General features: G+C 38.0%; 2 protein-coding genes across 2 annotated transcripts; one reads left to right on the top strand and one right to left on the bottom strand.

Annotated features, from left to right (window-relative positions):
- Positions 1–1,374: 1,374 nt before the first annotated feature.
- On the top strand, positions 1,375–2,411 carry LOC106311243 (transcription factor MYB59). The gene is made up of 4 exons (XM_013748452.1): positions 1,375–1,520; positions 1,617–1,746; positions 1,836–1,936; positions 2,029–2,411. The coding sequence occupies exons 1-4, from the start codon at positions 1,397–1,399 to the stop codon at positions 2,409–2,411; spliced, it is 738 nt and encodes a 245-aa protein (XP_013603906.1). The 5' UTR covers positions 1,375–1,396.
- A 2,879-nt stretch (positions 2,412–5,290) lies between these two features.
- On the bottom strand, positions 5,291–8,881 carry LOC106307708 (probable pectate lyase 12). Its single transcript, XM_013744739.1, has 7 exons — positions 8,558–8,881; positions 8,118–8,372; positions 7,053–7,261; positions 6,483–6,733; positions 6,175–6,366; positions 5,836–6,044; positions 5,291–5,551 (listed from the first exon to the last, which is right to left on the bottom strand). Exons 1-7 carry the CDS (start codon positions 8,692–8,694, stop codon positions 5,374–5,376), a joined length of 1,431 nt encoding a protein of 476 aa, XP_013600193.1. The 5' UTR covers positions 8,695–8,881; the 3' UTR covers positions 5,291–5,373.
- Positions 8,882–16,454: the final 7,573 nt, after the last annotated feature.

Below are 16,454 nucleotides of genomic sequence, written 5' to 3'. Positions count from 1 at the left end.
GTTAAGGAATAAATAGAATAGATCTATTCCATTTTTCTACTGCATTCCATTCATCTTATTCATCTACTCTCTATCCCATTTATCCTAGTTACTGCCTAAAAGTTTTATTCTATTTTTGGAATATGTGGAATTAATTTTAAAAAGTTTTCCATGTAACATGTAAATATTTTTTGGAATTCTATGGAAAAATAATTTCATTCCATAATTTAGCATTCCAGTTGCAACCAAATAACACATGGTAAATTGAATTTACAAGTGAAATAAAACAACAGGGTGATCTGCAGCTATTCGTCCGGTTTGGTGATATGATTCATGGCCTCATGGGTCATTGAACGGCCACCACCGTTCGAATTGTATGCATGAAAAAAAAGGTGATCAAAAAGTAAACATTCGATCATTGGACGCCTCCCACGTCAAGAAAGATACTTGGGCCGGTCTAGAATAGACCATAAGATAGCCCTGAGAAAAATTAAGCTCATAAGACAGCACAGAGCAAAAGATCCAAGCTACGGTATTCAAAAAGATGCATTTGTTTCTGCTTTTACTTGCCCTTTAAGCCATTTGACCAATGCTAATTACTGGAATTTTCATATCCTAAGTTTCTAACAAATATGTTACAGTTACACTTGTGCTTTCTTTCTTTTTTACTGCTTTCTGAGTACTTAGAAAGTTATTGATCTTCCAGAGGAGAAAGTTTTGATTCAACAGAGTTTTCTTCCATGACAAGGCTTCATATCATATCTTATGGCTCTGTTTCTTCCTCAGAATGAATTTCTTAAACCGGAAAGAATCATTATTTTTGGCCTGCAGTTCACAACTTTTCACTGCTCTTTAAATTTTCTTCAGATAGTTAGATGCGTTGAGTTTAAACTCTCTCTGACAACAAAATGAGTTAAGGATTTAGTTAATCAAACTTAAGAATGCTTCGTTGGCTTACACTTTCGAAATTGGTGGAGAGAAGATACAGAAAGATCTTGTTTTATCTTTTTATCTCAACCACAATTAAATACTTCATCTTCTTTTCAAAAACCCTTAAGAAATTGAATTTCAAATTGGATACTTGAATAAATAATTGAATTTCTAAGGTGATGTAAGCCATAACCCCTGAAAAGAAAAGATATATATAATTCATAACTTGGTGATTATATAAAAAAAATAAGAGATACTTGGAACCTACTCCAAATCTATAATCTATGACTTGATAAAGATGACCAAGAGTGAAAGCCAAGACCTAACTGATGCATGATGTTATTATCCACTAATTTATTTGTGTTTGTCAGCTTTTTGAACATTTCCCAATTCGGGTAAACTCTTGACTTTACTATTTAAGCAAAGACAAAAGCTCTCAAGCTAAAAGCACAAATTTAGAAAGAATTTAGTTAACACAAAAACAAAAATGGATTACAAGAAGGAAGAAACGCTCCGTAGAGGTCCATGGCTCGAAGAAGAAGATGAACGGCTAGTGAAGTTCGTTACCCTTTTGGGAGAACGTCGTTGGGATTCTTTAGCAAGAGTTTCTGGTACAGTCTGAAAACTTTCTTGTGACACTTTCGAAAAATAAAAAGTTTCCATTTATCTAAGCATAATGTTTATTTGTTTGTTTTGTTCATACTTAGGTTTGAAGAGGAGTGGTAAGAGTTGCAGGCTAAGGTGGATGAACTATCTGAATCCAAGTCTGAAGCGTGGACCGATGAGCCAAGAAGAAGAAACTATCATCTTTCAGCTTCATAGTCAATGGGGTAACAAGTAAGAGGCAAAATAAAAGAAAAAACTTGGATATTTTAATTCAATGATTGTATTTTTTTTCAGTTTGAACTAAATAAGTATAACAATAGGTGGTCAAAGATTGCAAGGAGATTACCCGGTAGGACTGACAACGAAGTTAAGAATTATTACAGGACTCATTTTAGAAAGAAATTAGAAGCTCAAAACTATGGTAGGCATACTTTTATCTATCTTTAATATATAGTTGTGCATATGTTAATTTCATATCACCTTTAAATAAGAAAATGATGTATTATGCTGCAGATAAGATCATTGACTGGAGGAAAAATCCAGGAGAAGAATTGTTTCACAAGTATAAGGAAACTGAGATAGCATGGACAAGGACAACGACTCAAGAACATGGTTTTGATAAACCTGTGAAGGAATCTAAGCAGAAAAATATGGAGAGTGATAAAGAAACTAATGGTGGTATTTGCGAAAGAGAGAGCTTTGGTGTTATGAATTCACCATACGAAAATCGGATTTCGGATTGGATATCAGAAATTTCTACAGACCGAAGTGACGCAAATTTTTTAGAAGACCGTACCAGCAGTAGCAGTGAAAACAATATTAATATTAACGTTGGTTCTTGGTGGTTTCAAGAGACTAGGGACTTTGAAGAGTTTTCATGCTCTCTATGGTCATAATTCAATAATTTGTGTTCTTGATTATGTGATGAAAACGTCTCTAAAAGTTGATGTTGATATTCGATTAAAAAAAAAAGTTGATGTTGATGAATATCTTTCTTGACTTGTCATATGATTGAGTTTTTTGAATTCGAAAGTTCTATAGTGAGCTCAGTTATTACCCCAATCTCCAAGCTTACAATGCGTCAATTATGTACAACTGAAATCAATTTAAGTAGTTTCCAAAATGAAATTTGAATAGTAAGTTTAGCTTCAAATAATCATACAATCTTCTGTGCTTATAACTAAACAAGAAAAATATAAAGCTAGCATACCCATCATAACAAAATAAATAAAATGTAGCACAGTTGTGTATGTCAGGTCTTGTTATATATATACAACAGCAAACACGTGTTCATGCTCCAACGGATAAAACACTACTATTACTTTTGTCATCAACATTATTGGTTGATGGGTTCTATCTTTAATATGAATTAAATTAGTTGTTTGGTGTACTTTTGAGCCAAATGGTTTGTTAATGTTGATATTAAATTTATATTTGGGAAAAGTATGTAATCTCTAATATATAAATTAAAATATTCTGAATTAATATATACTTATATAGTTGGGCGGTTCGTTTCATTGACGCAGGTTCCTGCGGCTGCGTCTGCGGCTGAGTCTGAGTCTGCGGTTGCGGTCATTCGTTTGGTTGTTTTTCGTTTTGCAGCCGCAGACTCAGGCTCAGCCGCAAACTCAGACTCAGCCGCAGACGCAGCCGCAACTTGTTGTTCGTTTCAAAAACGCAGGACATTGCCGCAGCATCAGCCGCAGCCGCAAACGCAGAAAGTAGATTTAATTCTGTTCGTTTGGTTGCCGCAGACGCAATTTTCATTTATTTCATATTTTAATTTTATGAATTTTATGAAGTATAAATCTGGTTTAAGTAACCCTTTAACAAAAACAAAATTCAGCTTTAATCTCCATTCTCGTTCGTGATATCTTATAACTCATCTCCTTTTCTTGTTCTAGTTCTATAGAAGTAGCTGCAGGTTTTCAAAATCATATCCTATTCTAGTGAACATGACCAGTCTAAATCATGTGTTTCACAATCGAATTCTATAATCAAAATTGAAGATGTACTATATTAGAGACAAGGACGTTGCAACTAACACCATATATTATTTGAACACAAAGTGAGTATTAAAGTTTCCAGTGTTATTGTTTTAGACAGCCATTGGTTTCTACAACACATAGAACTGATAATCAAAGTTATAAGAAAAAAAATCATTAACTAAAACATTTAATACGGTAAACGACCTCTACCATATTCATCTGTGATGCTCTTACGCAAAGCTTCCATCGCTCTATCACCGGTCGGCTCATATACAATATGTCCACCACCACTGCCACCACCACCACCATCATCATCATCATCACCTTCTTCTCCTTCTTCTTCATCACCATCAGCTCCTTCTGCTTCTTTTTTTCCTTCTCCATCATCATCACTTTGCCATTGTACAAAATCTTGATCTTCCCGATGTGAATCACGTATGAAGTTGTGTAGAGCCATCGTCGCTGTCACAAGCTTAATCCACTTGACCAGACCATACTTTGGATGCTTACGATCCAAAATCCTCCATTTTGCTTTCCATACTCCAAATGTCCTCTCAATCACCGATCGCAATCCTGAATGCTTTCGGTTGAACAACTCTCGTGCACTAACTGGTGGTCGTCCTCTAGCAAACTGACCATGATGATATCGCATACTCCGATGCGGACCAAGATACCCCGTCCTAGTCGGATATCCGGAGTCAACTAGATAATACTTTCCAGGAGGAGGATGTGGGAAAGAAGCCTCATTCCTCGCACAATGAGTCAAGACCTTCGTATCATGTGCTCCATAAAGCAATACAGTTCCATACATATAACAAGCAAGACTAGTGTGAGAGAGCCTTACATCTTTTGCCACTTAAAAAGTGAGAGGAACAGTGGTAGAGAGTGAGCTTGAGATGACAGAGCCTGCAAAAAAGAAGAGAGAAAAGAGTCAATAACTAGAACACAGAATATCTTAGAAGCAGAGCATCAGAGACAAAAAAAACCTGGCAAAGCTATAGACATTCCATCAAGTTTAGGACATCAAGTTCAACCAATCTGGTCGTTTTCAAACCAGTACCGCATGATGTATAAATGTTTACAAATGGAAACAAGATGAAGACAGAGCACATTCATCAACAAGGTAAAGAGTTACACTTTAGTTACTGAATTAGGTTAAGGGCAAAACCGTAAATAGGTTAAGCAGACGCGGTATTTAAGTCGTGGCTGCTGATTTTTTTCTGCGTCTGACGCGCGACGCTGCGTTCGGCCGCAGCCGCAGACGCAGGTACTCGCGTCAATGAAACGAACAAACTTACGGGAAAATCATAGCCGCAGCCGCAGCCGCCGTACCTGCGGCGACGAAACAAGGAGCCCTAGTATCAAGTGTAGATGCATGTATGGAATGCCCTCTTGTATAAAATTATGAAAATAGAAAAGGAAGAAGATAATATATAATCTGTGTTATTTATGTAACTAAAGAGGATAGGAATACCACAACATCATGCTTACATATCTACACAATATGACATACAAGACACACGTGGTGCTTATGTAAAATTATAAAATTAATTATACTTTTGTTTATATTAAACAACATCCGTTGAAACAAAATTAATATTACATAATATTGTAGTTTTAGGTATGGAAAGATTACTAACTTTGGTTCAAAACCTCTTAATAATTCAAAAAAAAAAATTATCTGGCTTTGGTCATATATACAAAAAGAAAATGTAAATATTTCCCTTTGCTAAAATGGTAAACTGAATTCACCTTCACATTTTCAAGAAAATTTGAAAGAAATAACATGGGCATTACAAGAAATTAATACACAAAAGTGAGTTTGGAAACAATTTTTTTCTTGTTCCTTGATAAAATTGGTAAATTCACGTTACAACAACATGAACAAATATGACATCAAATTGAACATGAAAGCTATAACAATAACCGACAAAGATAACCGGTTGGTTGAACAGGTGCCAGACATTTCATCGTTGTAGTCATTATAAGAATCTAAACCGCCACTACCTTCGGATCCAGTAGTAGTCCACATCCCCAAATTGTTATTCCTGTTACAAATCAAACCTCCTCAATCAGCTCCATTTGACTTTTTAAGGCTAATGAGCGATGATTTTGAAATAGTGGGAAAAAGAAATAAGATAAAAATAAAAAAGAAGAAAAAGTTAAAGGCAAAAGTAGTAGAAAACAAAATAATTCAAACAAAAATAGTACATAGACATAAATATAAGATTCAAAGTGTTTTTTTTTTGGTTAAAAATGATAATATCTTTGTCAAAAAGAAAAGGCTAACAGTGAGTGAATAGTATGAGTCATAATGTAAGAGACTTCAAACCTGCCACCAACGCCAAGAACGCCGCAATGAAATGTGATTTGGTCGATGAACGCGGCAGATTTAGGGTCGACGCTATACGCCTTCTCGTACCTCATCTCAGCACCTTCTCCAGATGCCACGAAGAACGCTCCATTAACCAAGATGTCTCCCTCCGATCTCCAGTTCCACCCTTTCCAATCGCCATCAGGCGTTTCTACTCTTTTAGTCACCTACGCAATACATAATATAACAATATTGTATTATACATTAACCTATAACAATCTTTTGATGTATTGTTATAATTATCAAATGACTTAAAATGGACTAACCAACTTTGTTGAACCAAATGGATTTTGTTACCTCTTTCGCAAACGGGTTGGTTGGGGCCGTATAGCGGTTACCCTGACTATTAATAGTTGGGTTACCGCTACCGCCAATCGCATACATTTCCCATTGAGTAAAATCATTGTTAACCACATGGATGTATCCACGTCTACACCTAGGCATCCTTTGTACCAATTTATCTCCGAAGTGATTAAATGCAATGGTTACCTGAAAAATCACACAAACATTCCAAAACATTAAATCCCATTCTAGTAAGTATAAAGTAAAATAATTAGTCATTGTAAAAGGAATTATGGACTAGTTAGCATGTGTCTGTGTGCGACCTGCATGCCACTGTCTGGCTCGTAGTGATCGCTGTGACCAAGAAGCATGACTTCATTGTGGTGTGAGAAGAAGTTGTTCGATATTGTAATCCCTGTGGATCCCATCACAGCATCTATCAAACCATCTTTACATCTTGATAGAGAACAATGGTCGATCCATATGTCCTTTGATCCAAAGATGGAGATACCATCACCGTCCGATTCCGTTCTTAATCCGTAGTGCGTTGGACTTGACCGTATGTTAGTATTCCCTAGCAAAAGCGTAGGAGAATGCTTTTATGAATCAACCAGTAAATGCTAATACATTTCATTTCAAGAGGGACGAATTTAATGTTTACTATTTATAACAATGCCTTTATGAATAATCAGTATATGCTGAGAATTCAATACACATAGTTTCTGTGTTTGCGTGTGAAAACACCAATGAATGAGAAGGAAAACATGTACACCAAAAGGGACCTACTAAAAATATTCTGGTCAGGGCAATAATTATCTTTGGGAAGAAAAGGTTAAAAGGTTAAAAGGTTAAAATAACAATTATTGGCCGTAAAAAAAAGGAGTATAAATTACCGGATGGGTGACAATGGTGGATATGAATGTTGTGAATGATGATATTGGAGACATATTGAAGGGTGATGCAACCACCACCAACAATATGAACATTAGCCCCTCTTCCATCAAGAGTCTTGTAACTGTTGAATATTAGCTCATGCTTTAATTTTATCATCATGTTGCTTGGGAACACTATCCACAGTGGCTCTACTTGTATCACTCCATATCTGCCACCAAAAAGGAAAAGGTTTTAATTACAAATGCTTTAAAAGTAGAGACCAATAGATAAGTATTTTCACATTGTAAACCCGATTCCTTTGACATTTGGTAAAGATTCCCCAAATAATTCAAAAACTTTGGAGGTCCCAATACATTTTGTTTTATTGTGGTTGTTTATTGTCTAGATTTATCATATTATTATCTTGGTTGAAGTGTAGACCAGATTGATTAGTAGCTTAAGTAGTACTAGTATTTTAGAACTGTTCTTGCATGCGAGGCTCCACCTACTTTGGCTATCTAACATGTGAACCGGGTGGGACATTTCAAAGAACAACGCTAAAACTGTAATGTATGTAGTAACGCTAATCTATAAACATCGTCATCAACATTGCATTTCTATCTTTCAAAACAATAATCAATTGGTTTAGCCAAAAATAATAATAATAAAGGGGCAATTAATCAAACGTTTTAGGAGTTTTACCACAAAATGGAGGGCTTATTTGTAAATTATCTTGTCTAGAAAATGTACACAAGTGGTGTTGAAAAAGTCATGTACGTGATAGATTGGTGTGGGGGCATGTGAATAAAAGATGACAAAAGAGAGTGAGAGTGAGTAAAAAGAGTCACTGCGAGTAGCTAAATAGATGGAGCTTAGACAGAATCTTATTTCACATTGGATTTTAAAAGTGTATATGTAGAGGGTTTAGACACTAATGACATGTTTATCAAGTAAAGTATATAGTGTTGTTAAGAGTATTAAAGATGATATATTTGTCTTGAACCACTAAAAAACAACACATTGTTTGTCTGATTATACAAGACTTTCTTAAATGAAATCCGGTTTAGTTGGTTAACAAAAAGTACCTGAGAGTGCCCGGTTTAGGGTCGACGACATCATCGTCGGAGGAATCAGTGACGAAGTAAAACCGGCCGCCTTTGCCTCCCAAGGCATACTGTCCGAAACCGATTCCACAATCGGCTAGCCTTTGTCGGTTATTAGGCCAGTTTGTGTCACATTTCCAACAGTCATCGATTGGGTTACCCGTGAAGCACTGGTTTGAACCGGCCTGGTCCGTCGTATCCATAGCTTGACGTCTCCATATAGAGGCATTAACCCTCCTGTGAAATTATTAAACCGGATAATTACAGTCGGTACGGCAGAAAGGAGATTAAGAAGAAAAAACCAGAGACTGAGCAACCCAAGATTCAGAAGAATACACTAGAATAGCTTTTCAAGTTACATTAAAGAAACTAAAAATCCCTGACAAAATGTAGATCCGGAAGAGGAAATGTAATATGCGTACCAATGAACATCATGAGCGACTAGCTCTGGGTCGGGATGTGGTATGAGAAGGAGAGTTTTGTTGAGCATGGCGAAACCCATGTGTGGAACAAACAGAGAAAGTGAGAAAAGTACAATGCAGCTTCTTTGAAGCATCATTGTAAGAACTGATAGTATGGATTTGGAGATTTTAGGGGTTTTTTTGCTTGTTTAAAGGTCAGAGAAGAAGAAGATAGAGGAGTGAGACGACATAGCTTGTTCTTCTTCTCTGTTTACTGACCAGTGTTTTTAGTGAGTGGCTTTTTAGAGTGTGGTTTTGCTTTTGTAATAATGGCTTTCTTGGCTTTTTTTTTTTTTTTTTTTCTTGGTTCTTTTGGAAGAGGAGAGAGAGTGTATGTTGTTTTCCACTGACTGTCTCGAGGACTGAGAATCCGCTTGTCTCGAGGAAACGGTCTTTTAAATTTTCTTGAAAAGCTGTTTTGTTTTCATAAAATGTAAATCTAGTTTATCTAAAAATCGAAACACGATATGAGTAATATCCATAATAAGGTTCAGCAGATTTAACAAACAGTAGGCAGGCTTTAATATTTGAGTCTCTTTATCAGGTTTTCACCTTTTATTATAAAAAATGATGTGACATAACGATAATATTTTCTCACGAGCTATATAAAATGAATGCTAGTTTTAAGGAAGGAGCTATATAAAATGAATGCTAGTTTCGAGGAGAATCGGAGGTAGATAGAAGTTTTTAGGAGCGAGTGCTCCTTGTTGGTCAATTGCCACCTAGATTTGTTTGTGATTGTTCTGGATTTGGAGTGGTTTTTATCCAACTATAGGTTGTGTGAATAAGACGTGTTCAGTAAGCTTTTATACACTTCGATGTGGGGTGTTGGGCGTATGAGGCGCATGGAGAGCACAATCAAGGTTCAATGGCGAGTCTTAGTTGGGATTGAAGGATGTGTGCAGCGACGGTTAAGGATTTTAACCTCTCTCGATTTGGTTTATGTGTTGGTGATGTTCGTGTGCTTCAGGTCTATCTCGATGATCTTCTCTCCTGGTGTTATTTATGAATGTGTACTCGTTAGGTATGCACGTCCTTGAGTGTAAGGTGGTGCTCTCTTCTCTGGTAGTGATCTGACCCTTCTTTGTTGTAGCTTAAGTTATGTTATTCGTTGTTGTTTCTATCTTTGGCTCCGAGGGGTGTTGTTTTATCTTGTCAGCTGATAACTCCGGAAAAGCTTTGTTCTTTTGCTGGCTTTGTGTAAGACACGGTTATTTCAATATTAGTCCAACAGATGACAAAAAAAAAGGAAGGAGTCTTGGTTGTTGACTTGTTGACCAGAAAAATATGTTCTCCGTTGAACTGGTGTCATCACATCAAGCTTGTTAGAGATATATTACTCGTTGCATGAGATTAAAAACAAACACCCATATAAGTGTAGATTTGATTCGGTTAAATAAACTTTACATATCATATAGTTAGAAATTTTGTGTCTGCATATTACATTTAGATCTTATTTGCATTCAACATTCAATGCTAATACGAACTCGCGATTTATATTGCTCGTTAGTCGTTACTGAAAACGTATTTTCAATGTTTTCGACGTGTTTACCTCAATCTTCAACATGTTATAAGAGCATATTTTACTTGATTTTTAATGATCAACTGGCGATCAAAAGGCAGACAACCCATAAAATACTTAGTATATGTATTTTGACGTGAAGATTTATAGAATTCAATATCTTTTTCTGTTGGCTATTCCATCTACACTAAATCCAAGTGCGTCACATATCCATTACAATTCAACTTAGGCTCTAATTTGCAAGAATTCAAAAGCTCTTCTTTCAAAACTAATTGAAAACACCCAGGACCTCGTAGTCCAGTGGTATCCTCCTTGGGGAGGGGAGGTGACCGGTTCGACTCGCGGGGAGGGGGAGGCGTGTCCAGGGCCCGTAAGAAGGTACAGACAAAGGCTGGCGCCGGGCCTAGGTGGTGGGCCGCAAGAACACCTGGTTAATAAAAAAAAAAAAAAACTAATTGAAAACAATGAAGCTACTCTTATATTTTATTTAACTACATTAGGCATCAAAATATTTCCATGTTTTATATAAAAAAATTCTTCCACGTTTTCCAGGAATAAACATGTTTCCATGTTAAAAAAAAAAAAAACATGTTTCCATGTGATATTTCTAAATAATTTATAATACCAATGCTTTTAGCAGATCAATAAAAGTTAGTTTAGCGATCGCATATGGCATAGGTAGAGACGATGGAAATTTTACTACGTTTACCAATCGGAGCCAAGATATGTGATCTAACATCTCAAGTAGGCAACATGCAACTTCTACGAACCGCAACTTTCCTTCCATATGAAGACACATATACACGCACGTACACAAACAATTACCATGAGTGTGTCATGTGTGTTGTTAATTTCTCATCAAAGCTCGTGTCAAACTAGGATTGTTTTTTTTTATTGACAAAAGACAAACAAGGATTGTTATGTGAGCGTGATTGAAAGATTATTAATGTTAGATTACTAATATACACTACAAGAAAACAGCGATATTCTGACGGACATTCCGACGGAAAATGAAATCCTCGGAATATACCGAGGAATTTCCGAGGAAATTCCGAAGAAACACAAAATTGGGTTTCCTCGGAATTTCCTCGGAATATACCGACGGAATTCCGAGGAAACTACAGTCCGTCGGAATATTCCGAGGAAATTCCGAGGAAAACTCTGTTCCTCGAAAAAAACCGATGAATTCCGAGGAAATATTATAGCCGTTGGAGAGCCGTTGGGGGATTCTACAAAATTCCGAGGAAATTCCGACGAACTAGTTTTGTCCGTCGGAATTCCGTCGGAATTTCCTCGGTATGTCGGCAGGATTTAAACTATAAATACAAGCACTCCTCTTCCTCTTCATTCACTTCATATCTTCATCCTCCCTCTTACTCTATTTACACACGAATTTGATTCATAAAAAAGATGTCTTCTTCAAATTATTTTCGTTCTTGGATCGATCGACCTCATTTGGATCCGAACACGAGATTGCTTACGGAAGAATACCAACGAGGTATAACTGAATTCATGGGGTTAGTTCACCGACAACCGGAAGCAAAAACAGGTATGTTAAGATGTCCTTGCTCTAATTGTAAAAATAGAAAGGTTATTAAAGAGTGGGATGTTTGGACTCATCTATATTTGAGTGGGTTTACACGAAGTTACAAAATTTGGTATCATCATGGGGAAACTGATTATGAACATGGTAGTACTAGTGAACCTCAGCCAGCGGTTAGATTAGAAGAACCAATTAGAACGGATGTAGATTATGGTGTAGGTACTGAGCAGATGGTAAATGATCATTTTAGAGGGGAAGATTTACCCAATGCAGAAGCTAGGAGATTTTATGATATGTTGGATGCTGGAAAGCAACCATTGTACGAAGGTTGCAGAGATGGTCATTCAGCTTTATCATCTGCTACAAGATTGATGGGCATTAAAACAGATTATAATTTGGCTGAAGACTGTGTGGATGCGATTGCTGATTTTGTAAAAGGTATTCTACCCGAGGATAATGTAGCTCCTGGTTCATACTACGAGGTTCAGAAACTCGTAGCTGGTCTTGGTTTATCGTATCAGGTAATAGATGTATGCAGCGACAACTGCATGATTTATTGGAGGGCGGATGAACAGCGGGTTACATGCAAATTTTGTGGAAAGCCTCATTATAAAGATACGAGTGGAAGAGTTCCAGTGCCATATAAAAGGATGTGGTATTTACCTTTGACGGAAAGGTTGCAGAGGTTGTATCTATCTGAACGCACAGCGCAACCAATGAGATGGCATGCGGAGCACTCAACAGATGGTGAGATCAGACATCCTTCAGATGCAAAAGCGTGGAAGCATTTCCAATCAAAGTATCCCGACTTTGCGTATGAAAGAAGAAATGTCTACCTTGGATTATGTACTGATGGTTTTAGTCCGTTTGGCAAGAGTGGAAGACAATATTCTCTATGGCCCGTCATTCTTACACCATACAACCTCCCCCCAAACTTGTGCTTGCGACGAGAGTTTTTGTTTCTCTCGATTCTCGTTCCCGGACCAGAGCATCCTAAGAGATCACTTGATGTGTTTCTTCAGCCACTAATATATGAGTTGCAACAACTATGGGCTCAAGGTGCTGAAACATACGATGTTTCGTGTAAAGAAAACTTTCAAATGCGGACAGTACTAATGTGGACAATAAGTGATTTTCCAGCATATGATATGTTGTCTGGATGGACAACGCATGGAAGGATATCATGTCCATATTGTCAAGATAACACTGATGCTTTCCAACTAAAACACGGAAGGAAAACGTGTTGGTTTGACTGTCACAGGAGATTCCTACCACCTGATCATCCATATCGTAGGAGTAGGAATTTGTTTACGAAGAACAAGAGGGTGTTTGACAGTCCACCTCCGGAAATTTGTGGGAAAGATTTGAAGATACAACTAAGAGATTTTGGTGCAGAAAGGACGCCAGAAGTCGGTGGACATGAGCGTTTTCCGGTAGATGCTGTTGGAGAACTACATAACTGGCACAAAAAAAGTATTTTCTGGGATCTGCCATACTGGGAGGATCATCTGCTAAGGCATAATTTAGATGTCATGCATATTGAGAAGAACTTTTTTGACAATCTCATGAACACGATCCTTAATGTTCAAGGTAAAACAAAGGATAATTTGAAGTCAAGACTGGATTTAGTCGATATATGTGCTCGTTCAGAACTTCATGTTGATGAAAATGGTAGGGCTCCTTTTCCCATATACCGACTTGATGCAGAGGGAAAAGATGCGTTCTTTGATTGGATTTCAAACGATGTGGAATTTCCAGACGGTTACGCATCAAATTTGCGTAACTGTATCGACAGAAAGGAAGGAAAGTTTACTGGCTTGAAAAACCACGATTGCCATGTAATGATGCAGCGCCTCCTTCCGTTCGCCTTCAAGGAACTATTACCACAAAATGTTCATGAAGCAATTGCAGGGATAAGTGGTTTCTTCCGCGATTTATGCACGAGATCAGTGACTCTTGAAGGTATTGAAAATTTGAAGACTAACATAGCCGTGATTCAGTGCAACCTTGAGAAGATATTTCCTCCCTCATTTTTTGATGTTATGGAGCATCTTGTTATTCACCTGGCAAGAGAATTGGAACTTGGTGGTCCTGTGCAGTATAGATGGATGTATCTGTATGAGCGGTATATGTTCCATTTGAAGAAGATGGTGAAAAATTTAAGTAGGGTGGAAGGTTCTATAGTCGCACAGATGATCAATGAAGAAACTTCAAACTTTGCCGAGTACTACTTTCCAGCAGAAGTTCAGACCAAAAACAGAAGACCTGCTCGGCATGATGATAGAGGCGAACGGGCAACATATCATGTTACGGTTCCAGACATTTTCACAGACGTTGGACGACTTAGCGGAAAACCAAAGGACCGTCGACTTACTGAGCAGGAGCGCAGTAATTTGCAAACATATTTGCTCACCAACTGCGAAGACGTTCTTCAATATGAGAGGTAAATAAATGAGCTTACAAATTTTTATTTTAACAAGTTGAAATTTAAATCTTAATTAATTACATTATTGTCATCATATACAGGATTTTCATGGCAGAAAAGCGGTTCGAGTATAGATACGCCACAGAGGACGAACTAGAAGAAATGAAGCAGAGAGAATTTACTGGATGGATGTTTACTTATGTGAGTGCTTTAAACAAATTAAAATATATTTTATCACATATTTATACTAATTCACATTTATTGATATAACATATATATATATGTGCTATTAATAGGTGTCTGCTGGTTTGGCCAGAGGTGAAACATTTGACGATTGGATACGTGAGATGGTCGTTGGACCAAACTTTGTTGTGAAGTCATATCCGAGATTTTGTACTCGAGGATATGCATTCACAACTCAGAAGAGGAGACGTTCGAGTACGACTTATGATGATGGCGTTTGTTCTGCATCAGGAGATGATGTATACTACGGACACATACATGAGATTTTGGAAATCAAGTATTTGGGCATGGTTGGATTGCGCTGTACTGTTTTCTATTGTGATTGGCACGACAACACCCCAGATCGAGGTGTGAGAACAGATGCATTTGGTGTTACATCAGTAAATTCGAGGCGAAAGCTGCAATATTATGATCCTTTCATTCTTGCTTCCCAGGCCGATCAGGTAATTAAATGTTAATTATTCAGAATGATTCATCATCATGTGTATTAATTTATAATTTTTCTAAATGTTACAGGTTTGTTATATCAAGTACCCCCGGGTAAGGAACAGAGATGATCCATGGGTTACTGTTACAAGACTCAACCCGAGAGGCCGAGTTCAGGGAAGTTCTGAGCTGGAAGACCCACTACAACCAAGCACATCCGGCAACTGTAGTGCAGCAGAAAATTTAGCTGGAGTTGGCCTTGTAGTCGATTTAACCGACTTTGGAGAGGAAGCCGTCGTTCACGTAGAGGATGAACCAGTAATTGGAGAGTTTCACCAAGATCCAGATTCAGATTCATCTAGTGATGATGACTCGGAAACAGAATATCATTGATTTTTTTTATTTTTTTTAAAGAAATACCGAGGAAATTCCGAGGAACACTTGATATAACCTCTTTCCTCGAATAATAGTTATTTGGTTTATCTAGCAAGGCAAAGCTGAATACGAATTAAAAACTACTCAGAACACAACCAAATAAAACGAAGAAACCATGTAAAAGAAATACAAACTCATAATTAAGAAACCCAAAAAAAAACTCAGTTCAAAATTAACAGAAAATAAGACCATAAAACGTTAGAATAGAAAAGAAAATAAAATAGCCGGTGATAGCTCCTACTCCTCGTCTCCTGCTCCAGATGTTCCGCATCATTGGGTCTCTTGGACCTCTTTCTTACCCTGTGTGTACCACTCGAACCCGAACCAGAGCTGGATGGAGAGTTGTCCCGATGAACTACATCATCCTTTTGGCAACGACACGGCCTGATACGTGAAATGGCAGCCCAGATCTTGTGTAGCATGTCGTTGTTTGTCTTTATGCTCTGATCTCTCCAATGTTGTTGCTGGCGCGAAGTGGCGTTCGGTGGAAGCTCTTGCAGCTTGTACTGGCTGGAGTCTGATGGGAGTAGCTGATGGGGTTGTGAATCATCTGGAATGGCTTGTGCAGCCTCATCTTCTCCTTCTTCATCAACCACGCCCTTGCCTTTGGTCTGATATTTTGGCGTGAAGAAGGATGGCTTGTCTACTAGTGCGGTAGCAGGGGGTAGGAACTCAACTGCAGCCTCTGAAAGTAGAGAAGTGAGACCGATCTGAGGTAGGTGGCAGTAGAGTGTTTTCTTCGCTCGGTCCTGGAATACGTAGACGTAAGGACCATCCCGATCGATCCTCGAGTGGGGACCAGCTATGAACTCCTTACTTACTAGAGAAATGACATCCAGGTAGTTCCAAGCAATGTTGTTCGATCTGTCCAGTGCTACCTCCTGGTTCTTGCAGTCTACACCCACATGTCTAAGGATCCGAGTAATCACTGCACCAAATCCACATGCATTGCTCTTGGATTTGGTTACTTTCCCCTTGTATCCTGCTAAGTTTGCGGCCAGCACCGCTCCCATGTTGAAGGCAGTAGCAGGTGGGAATGTAGAGTTTCCAAATGCCGGTAGCAAATGCCTCACACCTTGGTACAGGAGGCACAACTCCCATTGCGTGACTGATGCGGCTGTGGTTGTCCCGTATAGCAATGAGCCAATGAGGCGTGTCGCATATCTCAGTACTGGGCTCCGGATAAGTGACTCCTTTGCCTGAGAAGATCTATAAACCCATGTGCCAATCGTTTCCCAGAAGTTCAACAGCTCTGAAGTCCAAT

This window comes from Brassica oleracea, chromosome C8 (genome assembly GCF_000695525.1).
Source record: "Brassica oleracea var. oleracea cultivar TO1000 chromosome C8, BOL, whole genome shotgun sequence".
Taxonomy (NCBI): Eukaryota; Viridiplantae; Streptophyta; class Magnoliopsida; order Brassicales; family Brassicaceae; genus Brassica; species Brassica oleracea.
Note: the sequence above shows the minus strand (reverse complement) of the source record. Positions and strands in the feature narration are given on the sequence as shown.

Bases quoted from the DNA above. Each gene is read 5' to 3' on its own strand.
- LOC106311243 (XM_013748452.1), top strand. From the start codon at position 1,397: ATGGATTACAAGAAGGAAGAAACGCTCCGTAGAGGTCCATGGCTCGAA. The intron at 1,521-1,616 runs GTACAGTCTGAA...GTTCATACTTAG, and splicing joins TTCTTTAGCAAGAGTTTCTG to GTTTGAAGAGGAGTGGTAAG. The intron at 1,937-2,028 runs GTAGGCATACTT...ATTATGCTGCAG, and splicing joins ATTAGAAGCTCAAAACTATG to ATAAGATCATTGACTGGAGG.
- LOC106307708 (XM_013744739.1), bottom strand. From the start codon at position 8,694: ATGATGCTTCAAAGAAGCTGCATTGTACTTTTCTCACTTTCTCTGTTT. The intron at 6,734-7,052 runs GTAATTTATACT...CGCTTTTGCTAG, and splicing joins CCACCATTGTCACCCATCCG to GGAATACTAACATACGGTCA. The intron at 5,552-5,835 runs GTTTGAAGTCTC...GATTTGTAACAG, and splicing joins GTTCTTGGCGTTGGTGGCAG to GAATAACAATTTGGGGATGT.